Genomic DNA, 26,079 nt, shown 5'->3' on the forward strand with positions numbered 1-26,079 from the left:
CTGTCCAAAATAACGCCAAGGTATTTTGCACACTCACCAAAGGGAATTTCAGTACCCCCTAAGGAAATGGGCCTAACCGTGGGAGTTTTGCGATCTTTGCAGTACATGACTATTTCTGTCTTTGTTGGATTTACACCAAGACCATTATCTTTCGCCCATTTCTCAGTCATCCGGAGAGCTCTCTGTATAATATCTCTGATTGTGGATGGGAATTTTCCCCTGACTGCTAGCGCCACATCATCTGCGTATGCCACCACTTTTATCATTTCTTTTTCTAGAGAAACCAGAAGGATGTTTATAGCAACATTCCAAAGAAGAGGTGATAGAACTCCTCCTTGGGGAGTGCCTCTGTTGACATACCTTTGTATGTTTGCTTGCCCTAGTGTGGCTGAAATACGTCTCTTTATTAGAAGTTCGTCTAACAGCCTAAGTATACCTGGATCAACATTCAGAGTTGTCAGTCCATTTAATATCGAGCTCGGATGGACATTATTGAACGCCCCTTCGATGTCTAGAAACGCCACGATTGTGTATTCTTTGACAGATAGTGAGCTTTCAATAAAGCTGACCAGTTCATGCAATGCGGTCTCAGTAGACCTGCCCTTCGAGTATGCATGCTGTCGTTTCCAGAGCAAACTTGAATCCACGCTAGTTCTAAGATACATGTCTATCATCCTCTCCAGGGTCTTAAGTAGGAATGAGGATAAGCTGATTGGTCGGAAATCCTTCGCACTCGAGTGAGAGGCTTTTCCTGCTTTAGGTATGAAGACGACTTTTGTTTCCCTCCACTTTTCTGGAATATATGCTAAGTTTACACATCGTTTATATATCACCGTCAACCAGGGGATAATTCTTTCAGCCACTGCCTGTAATTCCGCCGGAGTAATTCCATCAGGTCCGGGGGATTTGAATGGTCCAAAGCTATTTAAAGCCCATTTTATTCTAGATTCCGACACAATTTCCTCGATAGGAAGTGATCTCCGAGCCTCTGTTACACCTCCGGAACATGGTTCAACCGTCTGATTTCCAGGGAAGTGTGTGTCCAAAAGTACCTCCAACGTCTCCTCACTGGACGTTGTCCAATTTCCCTCCGATGTTTTAATGAAACCTGGAGCGGTGTTAGTGGATGCTAGTACCTTCCGTAGTCTGGAAGCCTCTGACGTATTCTCAATACTGCTACAGTAATCATCCCAAGAGTTTTGTTGAGACCTTCTCAGTTCTCGTTTATATTCTCTCAGATTCATCTTGTAAGTGTCCCAATCCTCCGGAGCTCTTGTGGACTTTGCTTTGTTAAAGAGCTTCCTGCAGGATTTCCTCATATTACTTAACTCCGTAGTCCACCATGGCGGCCGATTTTTTCCCCTTGGCTTTCCTCTAGGGCAAGCAGCTTTCAGTGAAATGTTGAAGGCCTTCGTAATCCGCTCCACTGCGTGTTCGATATCTTGCACAGTGCTCATATTTGTCTCCGGCATTTCCGGTATCATCAAATTGAACGATTCCCTATACCTATTCCAATCAGCTTTCCTAACATTTGGCGGAAATATGGTCTGTGAAGTACGAACAGCCAATCTGAAACTGATGTAGCGATGATCTGAGAAGCTATGTTCCCTCAAAACTTGCCACTCAGATATCTTATCATTCAGTTCCGGAGAGGTCAACGTTACGTCCAAAACCTCTTGTCTGTTCCTGGTGACGAAGGTTGGTGCATCTCCCTTATTGCAAACTACCAGGTTAGTACGCAAAATAAACTCTATTAGCGACTCTCCCCTTGCATTAGTATCACTACTTCCCCAAATACTATGATGTGCATTTGCATCGCATCCCATAATGAGTTTTGTCTTTGTTTTTAGTGACTCCTCAACTAAGGTCTTAACGGCACAGGGTGGCATATCCCTATCATGTCCCATGTAGACCGAAGATACCCAATATTTGCATGTGGATATCTCTAGACTGGCTACGACAGTGTCTGCATTGCTCAATGAAGGAAGCAGAAACAAGTTTAGTTCGTTTTTAGCAATTATACATGCTCGATTTATATCGTTACCGGTATTATGCAAAAGTTTGAAACCCGGAGTGCCTAATTCACAGATCTTGTTCTTATATATGTATGGTTCTTGAATAAGAACTATATCTATGTCTCCTTTCATCAGGAGAACTTTTAAGGCAGCACAAGCGGCCTTACAATGGTGAAGATTTATCTGGAGGAACCGTAGAACCATCCAAATTTTCAACCACCGTCACATCAGCCGCTTCAATTGAGTCATCAAGGGCTTCCTCTTCACAGATCTCGGTGACTCTCGCAACAATCCGCGGTTCAGCGTTGGTGAGGCTTGAGCCTGTAGAAACATCCCGCATATGATTTTCGCCATAGTCTGCAGGTTTTATGTCTCCTTCGGCTTCGCTAGGAGATTTTTTCACTGCTGACTCTACCGAAGGCTTGTCCGTTTCGGCATCCTTTGACTGATCGCTTTTGTATACCTTCATATGGATATCATGAAAGCCATAACTTACGCGTCCTTGGGTCTGGGCTAGATGTGGCAGCGACTCTATGTTTAATATAAACACCGCATGTCGTCTTGGTCCATCCACCTCATCCAAACGACCAACCTTCCAATCGGCGGTTGGAAGATCTGGGTTACATTCTTTTAGTCTCTCTAGTATTGACTCAGGATCAGGAGGGTTTGCCGGTATCCATGCATGTGCTCTAGGTTTAGCCGGTATGTCTTTTTTATCGACTAACTCCAAAGCGGCTCCTTCCCAAACTTCACCAATTAGCATCAATGCAGCTTTAAAGCAATCCATAGACCTCTGGTCTGCAAAAGCTATTAACTTATATCGTCCTTGATACCATCCAACATCTTGCTGTCGAGGACTTGGTCCGGGAAACTTTTTTCGCACCTCTGAGTAGACACCAGACATCGCGTTCTCAATTTCCCCCCATTTTTGCCTTGGAATCATACCGTCCAATGCTCCTTTATTAATAATAGCCATCACAAGGCTGTCTTTTGCAACTGAGGCAAACGATCTTTGATCCCGTTTAGAGGATGGTAGCTCATCCGGTGATCGTTCCCTTTTTCCAGCTTCAAGAATTCCTTGAGCCCATTTTAAGGAATCGCTTTGCTTAGCCGACAACGTGCTTGGGTCGACTGATCCTAATTTCTTTAGGATAAACAAAGCATTTCTTCGTTCCTTGAATCTCTTTCGAGAGGGATTGCCTCCTTTTGATGTTGTCACCTTAGAAAAGGTTCGACTTGCCAAAGTGTCACCGCCAGTCGACCCGTCTACAGGTCGACTAATTGGGCCTGACTCTTGGTCGCTGCCCAAATTTATAACTTCAGTCGTTACCCGTCCACTGGGCCCTGAAGTTAGCAACCCAGTGGATGACTTTGAATTTCGCTGCATGGTGGTTTATTATTTCCACCACACGTGAAATTCGTAATAAGTACTTATTACGATGAAATACTCCGCTATTAGAAAACACGTCCGTTCAGTTCGACGGTTGAATAAAAAAAATAGCCCCCATATAAACGGACCCCCAAATTTGGCTTGCGATTGCTATAAGAGAAGCAAATTTCATCCGATCCGGTTGAAATTTGGTACGGGGTGTTAGCGTATGGTCTCTAACAACCATGCAAGAATTGGTCCATATCGGTCCATAATTATATATAGCCCCCATATAAATCGATCCCCAGATTTGTCCTCCGGAGCCTCTTGGAGGAGCAAAATTCATCCGATCCGGTTGAAATTTGCAACGTGGTGTTAGTATAAGGCCGCTAATAACCATGCCAAAATTGGTCCATATCGGTCTATAGTTATATATAGCCGATCCCCAATCACACAAAAATTGGTCCATATCGGTTCATAATATAGAAAATTTTGACAAAATTTTATTTCTATAGAAAATGTTGTCAAAATTTTATTTCTATAGAAATTTTTTCCAAATTTTATTTCTATAGAAAATTTTGTCAAAATTTTACTTCTGTAGAAACTTTAAACTTAATTATATACGTATTTAATCGGCCTTTTTTAGTTTAATATATACCACGTATGGACTATGTGGTATATATTACGGTGTTAGGAAGTTTTAAGATATCTTGCCATCGGCTTCAGTAGAAGTTTCTACGCAATCCATGGTGGAGGGTACATAAGCTTCGGCCTGGCCGAACTTACGGCCGTATATATTTGTTGTTTTTGTTTTTGAGTTAGTCTGTATGAAATTGTTTTTACAACCAGTAAAAGAATCGACGTTTAGTACATATTTACTGTTCTTCCAAACAAACTTTCATCGTGGAGCCACCATGGTGCAATGGTTAGCATGCCCGCCTTGCATACACAGGGTCGTGGGTTCAAACCCAGTTTCGATCAAACACCAACATTTTTTAGCGGTGGATTATCCCACTTCAGTAATGCTGGTGACATTTCTGAGTGTTTCAAAGCTTCTCTAAGTGATTTCACTGCAATGTTGAACGTCGTTCGGACTCGGCTATAAAAAGGAGGTCCCTTGCATACACAGGGTCGTGGGTTCAAACCCAGTTTCGATCAAACACCAACAGTTTTTAGCGGTGATTATCCCACCTCAGTAATGCTGGTGACATTTCTGAGTGTTTCAAAGCTTCTCTAAGTGATTTCACTGCAATGTTGAACGTCGTTCGGACTCGGCTATAAAAAGGAGGTCCCTTGTCTTTGAGCTTAAGATAGAATAGGGCAGCAATCAGTGATATGTTCACCACTGTGGTATCACAAGGGACTGAATAGTCTAAGTGAGCCTGATACATCGGGCTGCCACCTAACCTAACCTTACAGCGAAAAGCAAATGAGAAACGATATTTGTTTGCCTTTTGTTTCGTATGGAGGAAAGAATTAGTTTTTTGCGTGTACGTTATCAGAAAATTTCAAGTGAATTGATTGCAATTACAATATATAGTTCCATACATGACGAGACCTTACGAGACGAAATTAGATCTTATAATTTTTTCCATCTACTCATATATAATTAGAATTCAAGCACTCCTTCTCTTGTATTAATTTATGGGTACACTAAATCTTCGATCATTATTTTGTTCTCCTATTAACTCTCACTTCTATTCCACTTTCAGAAATATCTCTGCAAAAACACTCTCTATACTGATAATGACATCTTGATCGGAGAGGATTTTATGATATTGTTGCATAGAAAAATGCATCTGAATCACCTATTACAGCCACAACAACAAGAACAACATCAACAGCCAAATCAAAATCAACAAAAAGAATCACGCTATGATTTCGTCCAAACATCAGATAAATCCTCGTCATTGTCATCTGACGGAAGTAGCGTTAAGATAACGAACGCGACACAACAGCCTTCTCATATGGCGCAAATCGCTAGATCTGAAACAAATTGCACATCTTCCACTGACTCTGGTGTCCATATCAGTGATAACGAAAATATAAACATCACCACATCTGCTCCATCATCCTCACAACAGACGCCACAACATCAACAGCCCACTAAAACTTCACCATTTGTATCAAACACCGCCTCGAAGCCACAGCGACATCAGTTCCATCCCAATAATAAAGGCAATCATTCAAATGTGTTTGGTGATAAGAACTCGAGTAGCTATTCCATCAATAGAGAAAGCGACTGGAATGACTCGAATGTCTTGGGCTATACATCTAAGGGGAGGAACAGTAGCAGCAGCAGCAATGTAGATAAAAAGTTTGCAAAAATTGAAAAGAATTTTGAAAGTGGACTTGATACCAGTGCCTTGCAACAGAACAATAGAAATGTCATTGAGAGTGACAATGTGATGCTACACAGATATCCTGCTATGGCGGAAGAGAGGGTAACGATTGGGGGAGTCGTGGGGCCCGGCACAAATGGTCGTCAACGTGGCTCCTCACCAGATCCCTCATCAACTGTGTCATCATCGTCTACCGATACTCTACCAAATACGCACCCGCCTTTCCATCACCACTGCAACCGTTCACCTGCAGTCTCGATACGTAGCATAGACTCAAGTGTCATTGACTCCGATAGTGACTCCGATGAGGCCGGTGACGCGGAAGGAGTGCACAAAAACTATGTGATAAAGAAACTCGGCACCCAGGTGTCTTACCCGCCCAAACATCCCGATATACCAACAATCAACAAGGGTCTCACAGTGGTCAATCAACAGATAACCCCCAACCAGATGGGACCCATGCCTCCATCTCCTTTGGCCATCCTCACACAGTTGGGTGACAATCTAGGCATGGCGAATTCATTTGCTCAGGCCCCAGTCAATCGACCCCAAGTCGCAATTAGCAGTTCCACAGATGTGACCATTGGTGATAAGCACTTCTATGAGGGACCAGTGACAATCCAACAGTTCCTTATTGACAGTCGAGACAAGGCGAATGAGCTCAACGGCAAAGATAATGTCGTTTTTGTAGATGAAAACGGGGCTACTTGTACAAATGGTGAGTTAGTTGACCATGTTATAGCAGCGATATTTTTTTTTGTCCAATATTCCAATATTATTATGGTACTCAAAAGACGAGTGTCTACAATGACCTACATTTTTAATATGTTCTATTATGTTTGGGACATTCCATTTTGTTAAATATAATATCTCTGGATGTAAACATATATTAATTTATAAACATATACCAGTTTAGAAAGAGACCGAGAGAGTATAAAGAAAAATAACGACGGCGAATGAAAGAGATAGCGAAAAACATCAACACAACACAGTGAGGCCAAAAGTCCAACATGAAGGGATATGTAAAACGTAAATGTTAACTTTAATATTTTGTTAATAAAACAATATTTGGAGTATAACTTTCAAATAAATTATTAGATGTGAAGGTAAAAATTATATGTTTCGTATAAATGTGGGATTATGTTTGAAATAAATTACTTGTACAGCGTTCGCCTTCCATAGATATCATCCCAAGAAGTCTCATATGTAATTCACCTGAAAGGTTAGAGCCAAAAAGGATTTACGCAAATGATTGTCCGTCCAAACATATGTTGCGAGTCCAAACCCGATAGCCTTAATAGAATTTATTTCAGCAAATACTTTATCGATGCATTTATAACAAATTGTTTGAATATTTCCAGACATTGTTGCAGTATGTGACAAAAAGTTTATTACATCCACGTTTTTACAATTTCTTGCTCAAAAAGATGTTGCGAATTTAATAACTTTATTTAAGCCCTTCGCTTATCCTTCAGTATCTTATTCCGTTTTTTATACTAATTGAGTTCTTTTCATTTTAAAATTGATAAAACTTTTATGCTAAGTTCGATATAGTACTCCCATTGATTTGCATACATTTTTGCAGATGTCTCTGTTGCTATTAATTTTTGACTCTTTGACATTTGTACTTGTTGTTGACTTTTTAAAACACAAAATAGCACTGACCCGTTCAGTGTTTGCATTCGTTGACTACTGCCAAATAACTGATTGAAGATTATGTTTGTTTTTCGATTGATAGCAGTATTGCCAGGTGATTTTTTAACCTAGACCTACAGTTTTTCGAAAAATCCCTAAAGAATGTTAGAAATTTAAATGGGTACAAACTGATTTTCCAAATTTTGTGACAAAAATTGTGTAGTAATATTCTTCAAAAATTCAATGTATAACAATTAAAAAAGTAGGTAAAACAAAATAATGCCCGCCTTGCATGTATGGGTTCAACCCCAGTTTCGACCAAACATCAAAAAGGTTTTCAGTGGTGGATTATCTCCTCTCAGTAATGCTGGTGACACTTCTGAGTGTTTCCATAGACCTTTTAATACATAGATGATCCACTATTCTCTTTTAAAAAAATGTGTCAGTTCCAAAAATTAATTTTCTGACATTTCGTTTTGATTTCACACAAAAAAATAACTGCAAATAAATATTAACAACTTTATTTGTATATAAATCTGCTGATGCTCAACAAATTTATCTATTGAATATGAGGCATTTGTTGTTGAAATGTGTTTGTAGATGCTTGACAGAGGAAATAATAGAAATATTCTGAATTTTCAACAAATTGTTTTGTTGCGAAAATAGTTGACTGCTATTGATATGAAAACAAAAACAAAAATACAAGACTGGTTACGCGCACATCGCTGAGAACATGTACGAAAGCTAAAATAAGTATGCGAAGAATACCGTTAGAACAAAATGAGTATGAGCACATGCATGTGTATAATAGCAAGCAAAGAGCTCTTTCATCAGAGAATACAGAAAAGCATTTATAAATGTCTGTGAAAAATTTGTATTTTTCAATATGGTAGTTTCTTAAATGTGTTTGTTGTATGAGATAATTAATAAAACCATATTAATATCGGGATTAGAGTTATTACAATTCTAATTAACTAGAATATATATCACTGGGTAAAAAGTTGTCAAAATGCTTGCTAGACCCTGGACTACTCAAATTTAAAATCGTAATACATTTACAAAACTGAGTATAGGATTTTCGACACAAAAATGTTACATGTTCACCGTCCAAAAATAACATTTTTGTCATATTCCTTCTCTGTGTATACTTAACAAAATATCTCCAAAATTGTTCCTGCAATTTTGGTGCAATAATTCTGGCAATTTCAATTTAATTTTTTGTCAATACACCAATAAATTTGTTACAGTCATTGATAGACTCCAACAAACCACATACAAATTTTTTCGTTCAAATTCAAAAATATTTGTTGAGGATTAAATGTAACGTTCAGCAACAAATATTTTGTTGCTCAACAAATTACTTACAAATTATGTTACTGAGAACACAAATTATTTGTTGCCTTCTGATGGTAACGATTGCTAACAACTTTTTTGTAATAATGGTTATTAAAAGTACAAATTAGTTTGTTGCAGGAAAATTAACAAATTTTGTTACTGGTTTTCCAACAAAAGTTGTTGGTTCTCAAACTTATTTTTATCTGTGTTTTTCGTAAAGAGTCAGTCCCAAACATTAATTTTCGCGCATTTGCTTTTGTGTTGTTCGTAAAGAGCTACGCTGCTCAAAATTAAATTTCGTATTTTCGCGGTTTTGGTCATATTTTTTTGTTTAAATATGAACTTTTAATATATTAATTTATTTATAAATCCTCTGTTGCATCTTAAACGTTCTAATTTTGTGTAAAAGTGACAAACTACAAAAAGTTAAACGAAAGAGATTGTAAGCGTGCTCTTATTTTTTTCGTTTATTCTTAATCTTAGGAACTGCCAAACATAGTTTGACACCCATGGCTCATCTATGTATTATAAGGTCTATGAGTGTTTCTCCAAGTAGTTTCATCGCACTGAGGAACGCCGTTCGGACTCGGCTATAAAAAGTAGGACCTACTTGTTATTGAGATGAACATATGGTATCACAATGGATTGAATAGTCAAAGATAATTGAGAAGAAGATGCAGTCTTGTCACTCTGCTAACAAAATATCATAAAGTTTGCGTCGACGTGTTTCTCAAATGTACTGCCGTTTGCGTCGGAAAATATAATAACATTTGTGTTTTTCATAAATTTCTGAATGAAATCCCACAAAAGCAATACCAAAACGATTGTAGAAAATTAAAATAAAACGTATGTGTATTTTAAAGCGAATATTCATTATGGTTTTATGTGAATATTGGCGTTTTGAATTTATTCCTGGGCAGAGCTGCTTTGGAAACAATTGACAAATAAAACAATTTTTTCTCATAGCCCTCTACACCTTGACATTTGTTTTCTCTTTATAAGAGCACAATGCTTAATCTTGTTATACTCAATTATCTTTGGAATAGTCTAAATGAGCCTGAAATATTGCTGCCACTATACCAAACCAAACCATACATGTTTTAAAATTAAATTAGTTAACAAATAAAGGGTGATACGGTCAAAATTTGGTCAAGGGAAAACGCGTGTAAATCGGTGAAATCGTTTATTTAAAAAATCAAATTAAATTTCTTTTTCAAGTTCAATTAGTATAAAATTCAGGAAAAATATTCAGTTAGGCTTTTCCAAATCCGAATTGCCGGGCCTCACGCTTAACACCTGCCATCAGATTTTGTACAGCCACCTTGTCCACCTTCTTCGCCGCAGAAAGCCAGTTTGCCTTGAACTACTGCTCGTCCTTAGCAGTTTTTTGGTCTTCTTTAGGTTCCGCTTGACAATAGCCCAGTATTTCTCAATTGGGCGGAGCTCTGGCGTGTTGGGAGGGTTCTTGTCCTTGGGAACCACCTGCACGTTGTTGGCGGCGTACCACTCCATGGCCTTTTTACCGTAATGGCAAGATGCCAAATCCGGCCAAAACAGTACGGAACAACCGTGTTTCTTCAGGAAAGGCAGCAGACGTTTATTCAAACACTCTTTCACGTAAATTTCTTGGTTGACAGTCCCGGAAGCTATGAAAATGCTGCTTTTCAAGCCACAGGTACAGATGGCTTGCCAAACCAGATATTTCTTTGCGAACTTTGACAGTTTTATGTGCTTGAAAATATCTGCTACCTTTCCCCTTCTTTTTGCCGTATAAAACTCCTGTCCCGGAAGCTGCTTGTACTCGGCTTTGACGTATGTTTCGTCGTCCATTACCACGCAGTCAAACTTCGTCAGCATCGTCGTGTACAGCCTCCGGGATCGCGCTTTGGCCGTCGTATTTTGTTTATCATCGCGATTTGGAGTCACTACCTTCTTGTAAGTCGATAGTCCGTTCGTTTTTTGGCTCGATGCACGGTTGTAGACGATACACCCAGCTTATTTGCGGCATCTCGGAGAGAGAGAGGTTAGGGTTTCGCTTGAAACTACCGGCAACTCTCTTTGTCGTCTCAGCGGCTTCCGGTTTTCGATTTCCCCCGATCCAGACTTCCTGGCTGTCGACAAACGTTCCCCAAACACTTTAATTACATTTGTAACGGTTGATTTGGCAACTTTTAGCGATTTTGCCAGCTTTGCGTGCGAGTAGCTCGGATTTTCGCGATGCGCGAGCAAAATTTTGATACGCTGCTCTTCTTGCTTGGACGGCATTTTGACAACTGAAGAGTGAATTCCAAAATCAAAATAGGAGCAACATTTTACACACACACACCTTCAAAATGAGAGGTGTTCAGGTTTTTTAAATGCAAAATTGAAAGAAATACGTCGAGTTTATATTGACCAAATTATGACCGTATCACCCTTTATATAAGTGAAAATTCCGTTTAAAAAGTAAAAAATCTGTAAATGTATACATTGTCGCCAAAAATGTCCACAATTTCTAAAACTTCTGCATTTGCAGTGTACAAATTGTGCGAGGAAATAATTTAATCATTTCACTGGCAGGCATTAGCGTAGCTAGACAATTTTCCTAGGGGGGGGCTATAGCCCCCCTAGCTAAAAATTTATAGACTGAACTTATAGGTTCAATTAATGTTTTATTTCATAAAATTGAATAAAAAATTAGACATCAAAATAACTCGACAATTAATTTATAATAAAGCAACTAAAAGTAGTTCCACACTTTTCCCAGCAAAAAAATTGTGAGTTGTTCTAAAGGCACATCTTTAAAAGTACTTCCAAAAATGCCCTCAATTATTTTAACTACACAGGAAGTTTTTTTACTTTCATATTTTAATGTGTAATTTTTTGTTTTCTTTTTTTTTTCAAATAGTTAAAAAAAGAGTAAGAATAAATAAATTGGTACAAATTATTCAAATTTTGCCACAAAACTGATAAATCCATGATAGAAAAATCGAAATTTTGGAAATTATTCGAGGAAAAACGTTTCAAACAAGCGTCAGAATGCATTAAAAATTATAAAAACAATATAAAAATTATTTATTTGGGAAAATATCACAAAACTTTTTAATTCACATTCAAAACACTGAATTCGGATATCACCTTAAGAAGTGATGCAAATGCATTGCAACGGCTGTTGAAATGGTGGACATTTGTCCTATGACAAGCCCATGTTATATTCATCGCTTCTGCGCCAATTTTGCACCACTTCCGGATCCAAAAATAATATTTTCACTACTTTTTTGGCAACGCTTTTTTACAGCATTATTAAGATATTCATTTATGAAAGAATAGTTTTAATATCAATTACTATTTTTTTAATTAAATTGACTAAACTAAATCAATCATAAGTTCAACCACAGCTTTATTTCATAAATATCTGACTTCAAACATTGCCATCGGCAACTGCTACCACAACCCAAGTAATTCGATTGTTCATGAAAGTCTTTAGCGGAACTTTGTGCGATTGTATATACTTGTTTAATTTTTATAAAAATTAAAAAAACTATTGACATTTATTGAAAAATGGAAAATCATAAATAGAGTTTCAAATTCTGGGGGGGGGGCTAAAATTTTTCTGGGGGTCTAAGCCCCCTCCCCAGAGGCCTTCCTACGCTTATGCTGGCAGGAGTAAAATTATGATACCCGTCATTTAAGGAATATTTAACTTATAAAGTCCATGCCCGAATTGCTCCGATTTTTTATACCCTCCATCATAGGATGGGGGTATATTAACTTTGTCATTCCGTTTGTAACACATCGAAATATTGCTCTAAGACCCCATAAAGTATATATATTCTGGGTCGTGGTGAAATTCTGAGTCGATCTAAGCGTGTCCGTCCGTCCGTCTGTTGAAATCACGCTAACTTCCGAACGAAACAAGCTATCGACTTGAAACTTGGCACAAGTAGTTGTTGTCGATGTAGGTCGGATGGTATTGAAACTGGGCCATATCGGTCCACTTTTACGTATAGCCCCCATATAAACCGATCCCCAAATTGAGCTTGTGGAGCCTCTAAAAGAAGCAAATTTCATCCGATCCGGCTGAAATTTGGTACATGATGTTGGTATATGGTATCTAACAGCCATGCAAAAATTGGTCCACATCGGTCCATAATTATATATAGACCCCATATAAACCGATCTCCAGATTTGGCTTGCGAAGCCTCAAAGAGAAGCAAATTGCATCCGATCCGGCTGAAATTTGGTACATGGTATTGGTATATGGTTTCTAACAACCGTGCAAAAATTGGTTCACATCGGTCCATAATTATATATAGCGCCCATATAAACCGACCCCAGATTTGGGTTGCGGAGCCTCAAAGAGAAGCAAATTTCATCCGATCCGCCTGAAATTTGGTACATGATATTGGTATATGGTATCTAACAACCATGCAAAAATTGGTCCACATCGGTTCATAATTATATATAGCCCCCATATAAACCGATCCCCAAATTTGGCTTGCGATGTCTCCAAGAGAAGCAAATTTCATCCAAACCGGTTGTAATTTGGAACATGGTGTTAGTATATGATCTTTAACAACCGTGGCAGAATTGGTCCATATCGGTCCATAATTATATATAGCCCCCATATAAAACATTCTCCAGATTTGACCTCCGGAGCCTCTTGGAGGAGCAAAATTCATCCGATCCGGTTCAAATTAGGAACGTGGTGTTAGTATATGGTCGCTAACAACCATACCAAAATTGGTCCAATCACACAAAAATTGGTCCATATCGGTTCATAATCATGGTTGCCACTAGAGCCAAAAATAATCTACCAAAATTTTATTTCTAGAGAAAATTTTGTCAAAATTTTATTTCTAGAGAAAGTTTTGTTAAAATTTTATTCGGTTCATAATAAAATTTTCATCATTGTCGAAATTTTATTTCTATAGAAAATTTTGTCAAAATTTTATTTCTATAGAAGATTTGGTTAAAATTTTATAACTGTAGAAAATTTTGTCAAAATTTTCTTTCTATAGAAAATTTTGTCAAAATTTTTATTTCTATAGAAAATTTTGTGAAAATTTTATTTCTGTAGAAAATGTTGTCAAAATTTTATGTGTACTTTGTCAAACTGAATTATATACGTATTGGATCGATCTTTTTTGATTTAATATATACCACGTATGGACTTACATCAATTTAGAAGATGGTGTTAAGAGGTTTTAAGATACCTTGTCATCGGCAAGCGTTACCGCAACTTAAGTAATTCGATTCCGGATGGCAGTGTTTAGAAGAAGTTTCTACGCAATCCATGATTGAGGGTACATAAGCTTCGGCCTGGCCGAACTTACGGCCGTATATACTTGTTACTTTATAATTTTATATTTTTTACTTTATAAGTTGTAAGATAAAACCCGTGAAATTGGGTGGGGAAAACTCCCAAGCTGGCAACACTGATTGCTAGTTACTTCGTGTCATATAGAAAGTTTCGTCTTTGCAAAAGCAAACTATTTTATCTTCTCTAAATACAAATGTTATTTTGTTTTGCTTGTGACGTGACAATATCAAATTGGAAAGTACTGCACAACGATTCATATTGAATGTGATTCATATTGCAAGTAATTATTTGTATATATATATATATATATATATATATATATATATATATATATATATATATATATATATATATATATATATATATATATATATATATATATATATATATATATATATATATATATATATATATATATATATATATATATATATATATATATATATATATATATATATATATATATATATATATATATATATATATATATATATATATATATATATATATATATATATATATATATATATATATATATATATATATATATATATATATATATATATATATATATATATATATATATATATATATATATATATATATATATATATATATATATATATATATATATATATATATATATATATATATATATATATATATATATATATATATATATATATATATATATATATATATATATATATATATATATATATATATATATATATATATATATATATATATATATATATATATATATATATATATATATATATATATATATATATATATATATATATATATATATATATATATATATATATGAATTGTCTTCTTCTATTCACTAATTTTTCTCTAGCAAATTTTGTATCGGGAAAGACTAATATGGAGTTCGCATAAGCATGTCTTGGCGTTTGATTTGAAATATACCTAATGTTAAAAACTTTTATTTTTCTTCTGTTTTTACTTGTACACTGTTAGAAAAATATGTTTTTCATATGTTCCGATATAAACAAAATGTGTTTCGGGCACAATTTCTTAACACAATATATTTAAGTGCAAACATGTAATGTTCTCAAACTAACAATAAATGTTTGGGACACATATGTTAATATGTTAGAATATATTATGTTTGGGGCATGAATGTTTCATAAAAATAATATGTGTGAATGTAAACATATATAAATTTACAAATTTCGAGTAAACATATATATGTTGTGATATTTTATTCAGAGAGCGACAGAGAATGAAATAGAGATGGAAACCGGGAGAGTTGACGAAAGATATCAACATAACACAGCGAGAGAATCAAAAGAGAGACCGCTTGAATGTTGTTTCGGAAAACTGTTTTATGATAAGGCCAAACATTTGATATGCTTAAGTCTAAATATTATTTAATTTGAATATTAGAATGAGTATTCGGAGTAAAGAGAATAGGCATTCGGAACCAAAAGAATAGACATTGAAAAAAACAGCATGTATTTTCGCCTCGAGAGCAGCATTTTATGTATGTGTGGACATGTGTTCATAATTTTGGCATTATGGGCAAAATTTTTTTCTTGGTTCGTTAAAAGAAATCGGAACGTACGAGGAGTAAGTCAAAATATTCAGGCAAGGGAAATTAAAAAAAAAAAATAAACGGTGGAAAATATACAAAAATTACATAGGGAACTTCATAAAAATAAAGAAAGGGCACTATACTATTTTTAGAGTTGGGACAGTAAAATGAAAAAAGGAGGAAATAGTGAAAACTTAAACAGTAAAATGTATATAAACAAAGTTTAGTTCCTCTTTATTAATAAGTAGTCCAAGAGGAGTTGACGGACACCTTAAAATATAAAAGCGGGCATTAAGTTCGAGTGCAGCTAAAACAATTGAAAAAGTTTATTTCCTTTAAAATGAATTATTAATGAAAAGTACAAGGCAAAACAGGGTTATTTTAGAGCGATAATGCCAACTTAATACCGGCCTTAAAGGTAAAGGTAAAATTTTGCAATGCATTTAAAATGGTGTTAAATACTAGTAAAAACTGTTCACGCCTAAATAAATGTATGTGTGTATTATAAAATTATTTATGTATGTTTATACTCGACTCCACGTCTTCTATAAATGTGTAAATAAAAAAATTGGTGTTCGGTCGGAGCAGGGATTGAACCCACGACCCTTTGCATGCAAGGCAGACATGCTAACCACTGCTCCACGTGGGCAATAAATGTATGTATCTGTTAAATAATGTTGTTTACATGGGCTCGTGGGCGCTGCAAACTATACTATATAAATGTAACTTATGACAATAATTTTCTACTGGTGACTATAACAGCTACGTAGCCCAGTGGATAGTGTGTTGGCTTACAAACTGTACGGTCCTCGGTTCGATTCTCCGTCCAGGCGAAAGGTGAAATTAAAAAAAAATATATAAAATTGAATAATTTCTTCAACATTATTTGTATTACCGAAAAAGGTGCCAAGAACTAAAAAATTTCGTGGAAGTGAAAATTATGCGAGGGAATGAGCACAATCTTCTTTGGGGAAAATTCTTCCAAGCATATAATATTTTTGGGCTCAAAATGCTTCCAAACATATAATTTGTTCACACAAAACAAACATATCAATGTTTCGGCAGTATCCAATAATATATGTGCTTCCTGCAAAATATGTTTGGAACATATGTTAGAGAAGCAATTTTTCTTGAGGGTGTACTAACAGCATGTAGAACAAAAATTGTCATTTTAAAAACTTACCTCAATTACTTCAAGAGCTATATGAGCTTGTTCTGAAAATTTGATTCTTGAATCGTGACCAAATGGCCTTACGAAAATAAGCGCTATTTAGCATATATTATTTTTCAAAGTGTGAAAAAAATACAAAAAAGAACCCGAAAAAGTATCAGCTATATAGTTTTTGTATAAATGCCCACTTACTAGAAACATACAGTAGAAAAATTGTCTCACATTTTCGTATTTTTCGTTTATTGTTAAAGAAGATTATATAAATCTATTTTAGACCTCACCAATATGGACAACATTTATAGCTTATTTAGATTAAAGCCTCTACTTTAAAATAATATCGAGAAGAAAATCAAGAGTTAGTGGGAAAATAGAATTTGGTGTCTTTTTTGAATGTCCTTCTAAGTGGACATCGGTAGTGAAAGGGTTAAAACCAGTCGGTTTACTCCAAAACTCAACATAGGGATGTGAAAATAAAAAAAAATATGCTGCCGCGGTATTCAATTGAGCGAAATTTGAATTTATAAACCAGATTATTTCAACGAGTGTGTGGGAATATAGAATAACTATATGATTCCTCTTTTCCATGATTGCAAAATTTTTGCAAGTATTAAAACAACAAAAATTTTATTATGCTAACAAATTGTTGGGAGAATGCCAGTCTCATTTTAAATGAATTTAGCGAACCCATGTTCCCTTATCCATCGAGAGTAACTTTTTGAGTATTATCTATTTCAAACTCTTTATCAAAAGCAGGACTATCTACCAAATCCCATAAAATTCTTGCTATCAAAAATCTATAAAGAGGATTACAGAGTGAAACACTTCGAACGCGGAGACTCTCCATTTTAAAATTATTCTTTGTTTGTTTTTTGTTTTATTCTTATTAAATATTAATAAATTAAAATTTTCTTGAAAGTTAGCCTCTACAGCGATTGTAGGCACCGTTAATAGTAGCAAAAATAATGTCAAATTATATTTCAGATAAATTGCAACATAATTTATAATGCCAATAAAATATACACTTGTTTTCATAAGTTGTATAGTACATAATTAATATTGCAATTATACCCTACTTCTATGCCGTGGAGTAGGGTATACTAATAGAAACAAGTAAAGAAAGTCTAAAGTCGGGCGGGGCCGACTATATTATACCCTGCACCACTTTGTAGATCTAAATTTTCGGTACCATATCACATCCGTCAAATGTGTTGGGGGCTATATATAAAGGTTTGTCCCAAATACATATATTTAAATATCATTCGATCTGGACAGAATTTGATAGACTTCTACAAAATCTATAGACTCAAAATTTAAGTCGGCTAATGCACTAGGGTGGAACACAATGTTAGTAAAAAAATATGGGAAATATTTCAATCTGAAGCAATTTTAAGGAAACTTTGCAAAGTTTATTTATGATTTATCGCTCGATATATATGTATAAGAAGTTTAGGAAAATTAGAGTCATTTTTACAACTTTTCGACTAAGCAGTGGCGATTTTACAAGGAAAATGTTGGTATTTTGACCATTTTTGTCGAAATCAGAAAAATCTGAACCGATTTCAACCAAATTCGGCACGCATAGCTACAAGACTAATTCTACTCCCTGTGCAAAATTTCAACTAAATCGGAGTTAAAAATTGGGCTCTGGGGTCGTATGAGTGTAAATTGGGCGAAAGCTATATATGGGAGCTATATCTAAATCTGAACCGATTTCAACCAAATTTGGAACGGATAGCTACATTGCTAATTCTACTCCCTGTGCAAAATCTATATATATATATATATATATATATATATATATATATATATATATATATATATATATATATATATATATATATATATATATATATATATATATATATATATATATATATATATATATATATATATATATATATATATATATATATATATATAGGAGCTATATCTAAACCGATTTCTTCTAAAATCAATAGGGTTCTATTCTGATCCCAAAACACATACTTGTGCCAAATTTGAAGTCGATTGCACTAAAACTGCGACCTAGACTTTGATTATAAAAATGTGTTCACGGACAGACGGACATGGCTATATCGACTCAGGAGCCCACCCCGAACATTTTTGCCAAAGACACCATGTGTCTATCTCGTCTCCTTTTGGGTGTTGCAAACATATGCATTAACTTATAATACCCTGTTCCACAATGTGCCGCAGGGTATAAAAATTGCGTCCCACAATCGTGAACGGACGGTGACAAAATGAAACGGAAACGTTCACAAAAAATCAAAACGGAATGTTCACGATTTCGTCCAATTTCATGAACGGCATTTTTTCATTTGGCCATGAAAAGTCTTAAAATAATCGCTAGACGTTGTTACGGCAACTCCGCCGGTGGTGCAATGTGCTAAGGCGACTGTTAAATGATATGGTGCAGGCAACACAGGTTCGAGTAACGATAGCGGATTTTTTTTTAATTTTGTTCATAAAGTCGTAACCATTACGTTGTCAGATCATGAACGCTGGTTGTTATTTTGACAACGCATGGTGTCATTTTTACTTTGTCAGATTGGACGGGGTCAATCTCTGTTTGACAGCAAGTGTGTGTTGATTCACTTTCAGGAACGGATCGTTTTGAAATGACCACGCCGTTCATGATTTTTTCTATGGGCGTATAGTTTGTTGGATTACAAAACAACAAGTCTGAGTTTGATTCTTCATACACGCAAAAAAATAATTCTTTCCTCCTAAACGAAATTTTAGACAAACAAAGTTCGTTTCTCATTTGCTTTTCGCTTAAAGGAAGTGTATTTGGAAGAAAAGTATATACTTTTTGTGATAAACGTTTATTCTTTTCCAGGATGTAAAAACAATTTCATAAAGACTAACTCAAAAAAAAATTTTCTGGCTAATTGCATTTTCCCTCACATCTTTCTCACTTCCACGAAGTTGTTTAGTTCTTAGCACCTTTTTCTGTTATACAAACAATGTAGAAGAAATTATACGATTTTATAAATTTTTAAATTTTTTTTACCTTTCGCCTGGACGGAGAATCGAACCGCGGACCATGCAATTTATAAGCCAACACACTATCCACTGAGCTATGTAGCCGTTATTGTCATCAATAGACAATTACCCATATAAGTTATATTTATATAGCATAGCTTGCGGCGCCCACGAGCCGATTAAACAAAGTTTATTTCACAGAAAAATACATTTAGTTGGGCACCATGGAGCAGTGGTTGCTACGTCTGACTTGCATGCCAAGGGTCGTGGGTTCGATCCCTGCTTCGACCAAAGTTTTTTTTTGTTTTTTTTTACATATATTCCAGATATGTTAGGAAGATTCCGAAAAAATGTTCAACATTACATTGTAGTATATTAAATTTTGAACTGTAAAATGTGTCATATTAAAGACCTAAAGTCGGAAAAGAACAGTGTTTGATATAAACGAAATGGACTGTGTTGTTGGTTCAAAAATAACTTTTTTTATTAAAAAAATTAACATTTTGTAACAAACGAATTTTTTTGGTGATAAAAGTGTATACTTTTCGAAGCAATTCAAAAAACTCTAACAAAAAAAAAAACGTTTTCGGTACACGTTTTCCAAACGTTTTTTTTCTTTGCGTGTAGAGATTTTCAAAGTACAAATTGTACCATAAATGTAAACAGAGAGAAGGTAAATGTAGATAAAGACCGAGACTACGAAACTATCTTATAAGAGAGAATAAAATCTATAAATAGATATGAGAGCAGCAACTCTCTCGTTTAAGTATATTTACTTTACGACTGCTGGTATGCTTGCATCGAAGCACTTTCCTCCAATGTTATGCCCGTGTAAAAGTATTACTACTGATATACATATGTACGAAGAAGTTGTTACCTAATTTGGCGCAGGCATACTTGTACCTATACCTGCCCAGCAAAAAAATTTGGAAGTTCTTCCAAAGGCACAACTTTGAAAGCACTTCCAGAAGATGCACTCCCAATAAGGTTCTTTATTTTAATTACCAGGAAGTTCTTTTAATTCGTTTTCTTATAAATAACTTGGTTTTTTCATACTTTTAATGGATAGTTTTAACTTTTTTTGTCTAAAATAGGTTAAAAACAGAGTCAAAATTTATAAAATGGTACAAATCATTTAAATTTTGTCGAAAAAATGCTAAATCCAATCTGAAACAATTGTGAATTTTTGAAAATATTTGAGGTCTAACGTTTCCAACAATCGTTAGAATCCATTAAAAAATTATAAAAATTATTTATTTGACAAAATATCACAGACTTTTTTAATTTACATCCAAGACACTGAATTCGGATCACATCTAAAGAAGTGATGCAAATTCAGTACAACGGCTGCTGAAATGGAGGACTTCCGTCTTATGACAAGCCCATGTTAAATTCATCACTTCTACGTCAATTTTGCACCACTTCCGGATCCAAAAAGAACATTTTCATTACTTTGCTGGGTGCTAATAGGAGTTTTTGCTGTGTTAAAGTAAAAATGTATTTTAGGTGTTTTCGTTTTGTATCTAAAGTAGTTGTTGTTTGGTTTTGCTAAATAAAAATTTTTTGAAAAGTACTTTTGCTCTCAAAAATGCCCTTTTTGTACTTTTTCAAAAATTGGATTTTTCATCTCTGGTGTATATAGAGAATAATCTGACATTGCTCAATAGAAAAAGCAAATCTTGTCTTGTCGTCTACAGATTATAGGAGAGTACTATGTTCGTATTTTTCACCAAAACACTAAATTAAAAGTACAAAAATTAGAGGTCTGCACAATTCCATTTGTAAATGAAGAGTACACGTGTACTTACTACATGAGTACATCTATTTGAGAGAGTCGCAAAACAATTGGTACACATTTTGGTGAACACCAAAGGTTAGGTTAGGTTATGTGGCAGCCCGATGTATCAGGCTCACTTAGACTATTCAGTCCATTGTGATACCACAGTGGTGAACTTCTCTCTTATCACTGAGTGCTGCCCGATTCCATGTTAAGCTCAATGACAAGGGACCTCCTTTTTATAGCCGAGTCCGAACGGCGTTCCACATTCCAGTGAAACCACTTAGAGAAGCTTTGAAACCCTCAGAAATGTCACCAGCATTACTGAGGTGGGATAATCCACCGCTGAAAAACTTTTTGGTGTTCGGTCGTAGCAGGAATCGAACCCACGACCTTGTGTATGCAAGGCGGGCATGCTAACCATTGCACCACGGTGGCACGGTGAACACCAAAAGCCACGAGTAACTTTTTGTAGCTACTCTGATGTCTTCACTACCAACAAACACATATTCCTCTTTCTCTCTTATTGAAGTGTACTCAGAGTGATAACGTCGAGTATGTTGCGAGAACAAAACTTCATAGAGTACTCCATGTACCACGTGTAGTTTCAGAAATACAAGAAAACAGTTACTCTCCATAATATGACATACATAAATATATGTGTGACATACATAAATATATGAAATATATGACATACATACATATCTATGATGAATAATAATGGAAAGTTTTGCTTCGCACATAACTGAGAAATACTTGTGGTACCACGTGAAGTAAAGAGAATCCATGTTGTACTTTTTCTCAAGTACTTGCATTTTTATTGTTCCTTTTTTTCGGAACACATATTGTTTCGGATAAGTACTTGGTGGTATTTGACAAGCAAGTATTCTCTTCACTTCACTACTTGCGCTCTGAGAGAAAGACAGTGTATGAACTATATTCTACAGCGAATTGCATACATGTAGTGAAAAGTTATTCGATGCAGACCTCTAACAAAAATCTATATGAAGACGATTATATTTTTATAAAGTTTTGTGAAATAATGAATGGAAAAGATCTAAGGAATTGATTGTGAACCATTTTATATTTATAATTTAATTAATTTAAAAAAGTAACCGTGAAAACAAGCTGGTTTTCAGCTTGAAAACTGAACATAGTACTCAGCTTATCATTTGTAATTGCTTACCATTGGATTTGAATTTATTTAACATATAAAACTGAATTACATTCACCCCTAAATCTCATGGCTACTACGTATTTGCTGATGTTCAATAATGGAAGCAGGCATTTGGTAGTTTGTGTTTGCTGACACTGCGCCTCGTGTATGGTATAACGTTTCTCCAGAAATGTGTTTCTGCCTAGCAAAGCGTCTTAGAGCATTTTTGCTGCTGGCCAAGTTACAGGGTGGAGCGTAATTTTATTGCTTTGCATAGTGAGTATGTTCTTACATATGACTCTAGAATTTCGAATCGCATTTATGCCTCTTTTTTCAAGAGGAATGAAGGAGATTTACTTATTTATATTAATTTTGTAATTTGAAGCCAATTAGCCGAGATCTATGAATTATAAAGCACTCAAAATTTTGTGATCCCTTCTTTAAGTTATAATAAACAATAAGTGATTTTAAAGAGCCATAGGCCATTACTGCTGCTGGTCATGGTACAGGGAGAGGCGCAATTTTATTGCGCTCCCTAGTGAACATATTAACTTATGTTGTTTTCTTTTCTGAAAAAAGTGCTTTGCCTTCATTTTGTCTGTACAGAATGCGCATTTTTCGAATGCTGCCAGCAACCTAAAAAATGCTATCATTTCAGTGGGCAGAAAAGAATTCGAATCCTTTTCGCACTTTTGCCTGTTTGTTAGAAAAAAGTAAAATTTCCGGGCAAAATGCAAACAAAGCGCGCATTTTTTACAAGAAAAGAAAACGCCATTACTTATAATTCGTGAACTTCGAATCACATTTATGTCTGTTTTTTCAAGAGGAATGATGAAAGTTGATTTACTTAAACTCATTTTGTAATTTGAACCACACCCAAAAAAAAGTGAACCCAGCGTGGAAGAAAATGTATGTTTATTTTAGAAAATTTTAACTAAAATAGTTTTCTAATTGCAACATGTTATAAATAAGTTAATACTTTTTGTCAAATTGTAGAATTTTTTTTTAAATAATAAATTTTTTTTCTGTTGTTTAAGAAAATTTCATATGTTGAAGGAAAAATTTGGATTTAAAAATTGTTAAAATGTCTTTAGCGCTGTCCGAAGTTCAAAACAGGTACAATTTTAGTAAAATTTACTCATTTGAGAGACTTACGAACTCAATTTAAGCAAACTTCTGCCATTTTAGGAAAATATGAACTATTTTATTTTGTAGTAAAATTGTGCACTATATTTGTATACAACTTTTTTTCTTATTTTTAGTAGACGTCATTAAAGTTACCAAAAAAATTATTCAAATAAGGAACATTTACTCATATTGTGCAAAATTTAACTAAAATCAACTTATCTTCATGAACTAAAATAAAGTTCAGTTGGCATTAGAGCCCCTTTTTTCTGAGTGCACTTAGTAGCCAAATTACAATGCACTCAAAATAAAGAGAGCCCTTCTTAATGTTAAAACCATCTAATAGTGAAGAAGGTTGAACTTCGCTTAGCGCCATAGACAGTTTTATACCATCCATCATACACCGAAAGAATTCTCTTCGTAAAAAGAACGAAAAATGTCATTAAAAGTACGAAGTTTGTCATTGTTTTACAACCAAAGAAACTTTTCATTGAAAGTACGAAATAATTCGTATTTTTTGCGACGAAAAGTTCTTCCAAAAATTTCGTAGTTTTTAAGAAAAAAATTCGTACTTTTTATGAAACAATTTCGTACTTTTTATGAAACAATTTCGTACTTTTTATAAAAAAATTTCGTACTCTTTTTTGAGAATGTTCGAACTTTTAGAAAAAGTATAGTTCAAAGTGCATTTAGTTGTAACATATTAATAAAAATAATTTAGTTTGAATCAAAAGACAATGGTCACGATCTAAAATGTTATGGCATTCGCCAAAAATGTTTTTCTTCCAGTTAAAAGAACATGGTCACAACCTAAATTGTTTTGATCTTCATGAAAAAACTTTTTTCGTCGTCGAAAAAAGACGCTATTTGAGAAAAGAAAACACTAAATTAACTTTATTTATTTGTTTTTTTATTTATAAACTAATTCATTGTTTATTTGTATTTATAATGTCGTGCAAGCAAACATCACATACATAATTTTACACACTCTATTTTGGTGCAATTTCAACAATATGTAATCATTCCATATTTACGTCGTGTCCATCAAATTAACAAACGCAGTCATCATATAACTGCAAATAAAAATAAATTATACCATAAGCAAAATGCAGACCAAAACCCAGGTACATTTTTTTAATTACACTTTCCTTTTTTGTGTTCACATAAAACCACGTGCCTCTTCTGAATAAATAAATTAACACAAAACAGAGTAATTCCGTATTCCCCGTCCATTCCAAGCAAAAATCAACACGAGACTGACGCGAAAAATGAAAATCGTGTGTACCTACTCAATGTTTTTATAAAATTCTTTTCGCTGCAAAAAATTAAATGGTCACGAAAAAATGTACATGGTCTTTATGGCCATGTAATGGTTCTAGACATGTCTATACCTAACCTATAAAAATACTTTTTCCCTGCAAAAAGTTAAAAAATTGAATGGTCAGGTACATGATTTTCCTGACCATGTTATGGTCTCAAATTTTATCATATAAATAATAGAACATGTTTGTGGCATTTGAGAACCATTTAAATGCTTATTGCCAGCATACATTTTTCTCTGTTCGAAAATTATTTTTACAAAGACAAAATACATGGTTTTCGCGATAATTACATGCTCTAGATAAGTATTAAATGGATGCGGCAACCATGTCCAAACATGTTTTTTCTGTGCGTGTACCTTCCAGTTTTATGTTGCTGTCCTAACGATTTTGCCCTTTTTTAAGATTTCATTCCCTACAAATATAAGAAAACCATAAACCAATTTTTTTCACAGAAGGTTAGCATCACTGAATGCTACCTTATAATAAAATTTTTTTGAAGACACTAACATATCAAGTGTGAGGTTTATGTTTAGATGGGCCATATTTGCTTGCGGTACACCCTCACAAAAAATCGCTTCTTTAACATATGTTCCAAACCTATTTTGCAGGAAGCACATATGTTATTGGATACTGCCGAAACATTATTATGTTTGTTTTATGTGAACATATTATATGTTTGGAAACATTTTGAGCCCAAAAATATTATATGCTTGGAAGAATTTTTCCCAACGACGATTGTGCTCATTGCCTATCATACCCGTAATTTTCACTTCCACGAAATATTTTAGTTCTTGGCGCCTTTTTCTGTAATACAAATAATGTTGAAGAAATTATTCAATTTTATAACCTTTTACCTTTCGCCTGGACGGAGAATCGAACCGAGGACCATACAGTTTGTAAGCCAACACACTATCCACTGGACTACGTAGCTGTTATAGTCACCAGTAGATAAATATCGTTATAAGTTACATTTATATAGCA

General features: G+C 34.7%; 1 protein-coding gene across 6 annotated transcripts in view; it reads left to right on the plus strand.

Moving 5' to 3' along the window:
* The window catches only part of LOC142236870 (peptidoglycan-recognition protein LC-like), a 107,244-nt gene that overhangs the window by 7,000 nt on the left and 74,165 nt on the right, over positions 1–26,079 (plus strand). For all 6 annotated transcript variants that reach the window (XM_075308150.1, XM_075308151.1, XM_075308153.1 and 3 more), the window contains exon 2: positions 5,097–6,444. In XM_075308150.1, coding sequence (XP_075164265.1) covers positions 5,157–6,444 — 1,288 coding nt within the window. In that variant the 5' untranslated portion in view covers positions 5,097–5,156. The remainder of the gene's footprint in view (positions 1–5,096; positions 6,445–26,079) is intronic.

This window comes from Haematobia irritans, chromosome 4 (assembly GCF_050003625.1).
Source record: "Haematobia irritans isolate KBUSLIRL chromosome 4, ASM5000362v1, whole genome shotgun sequence".
Lineage (NCBI taxonomy): Eukaryota > Metazoa > Arthropoda > Insecta > Diptera > Muscidae > Haematobia > Haematobia irritans.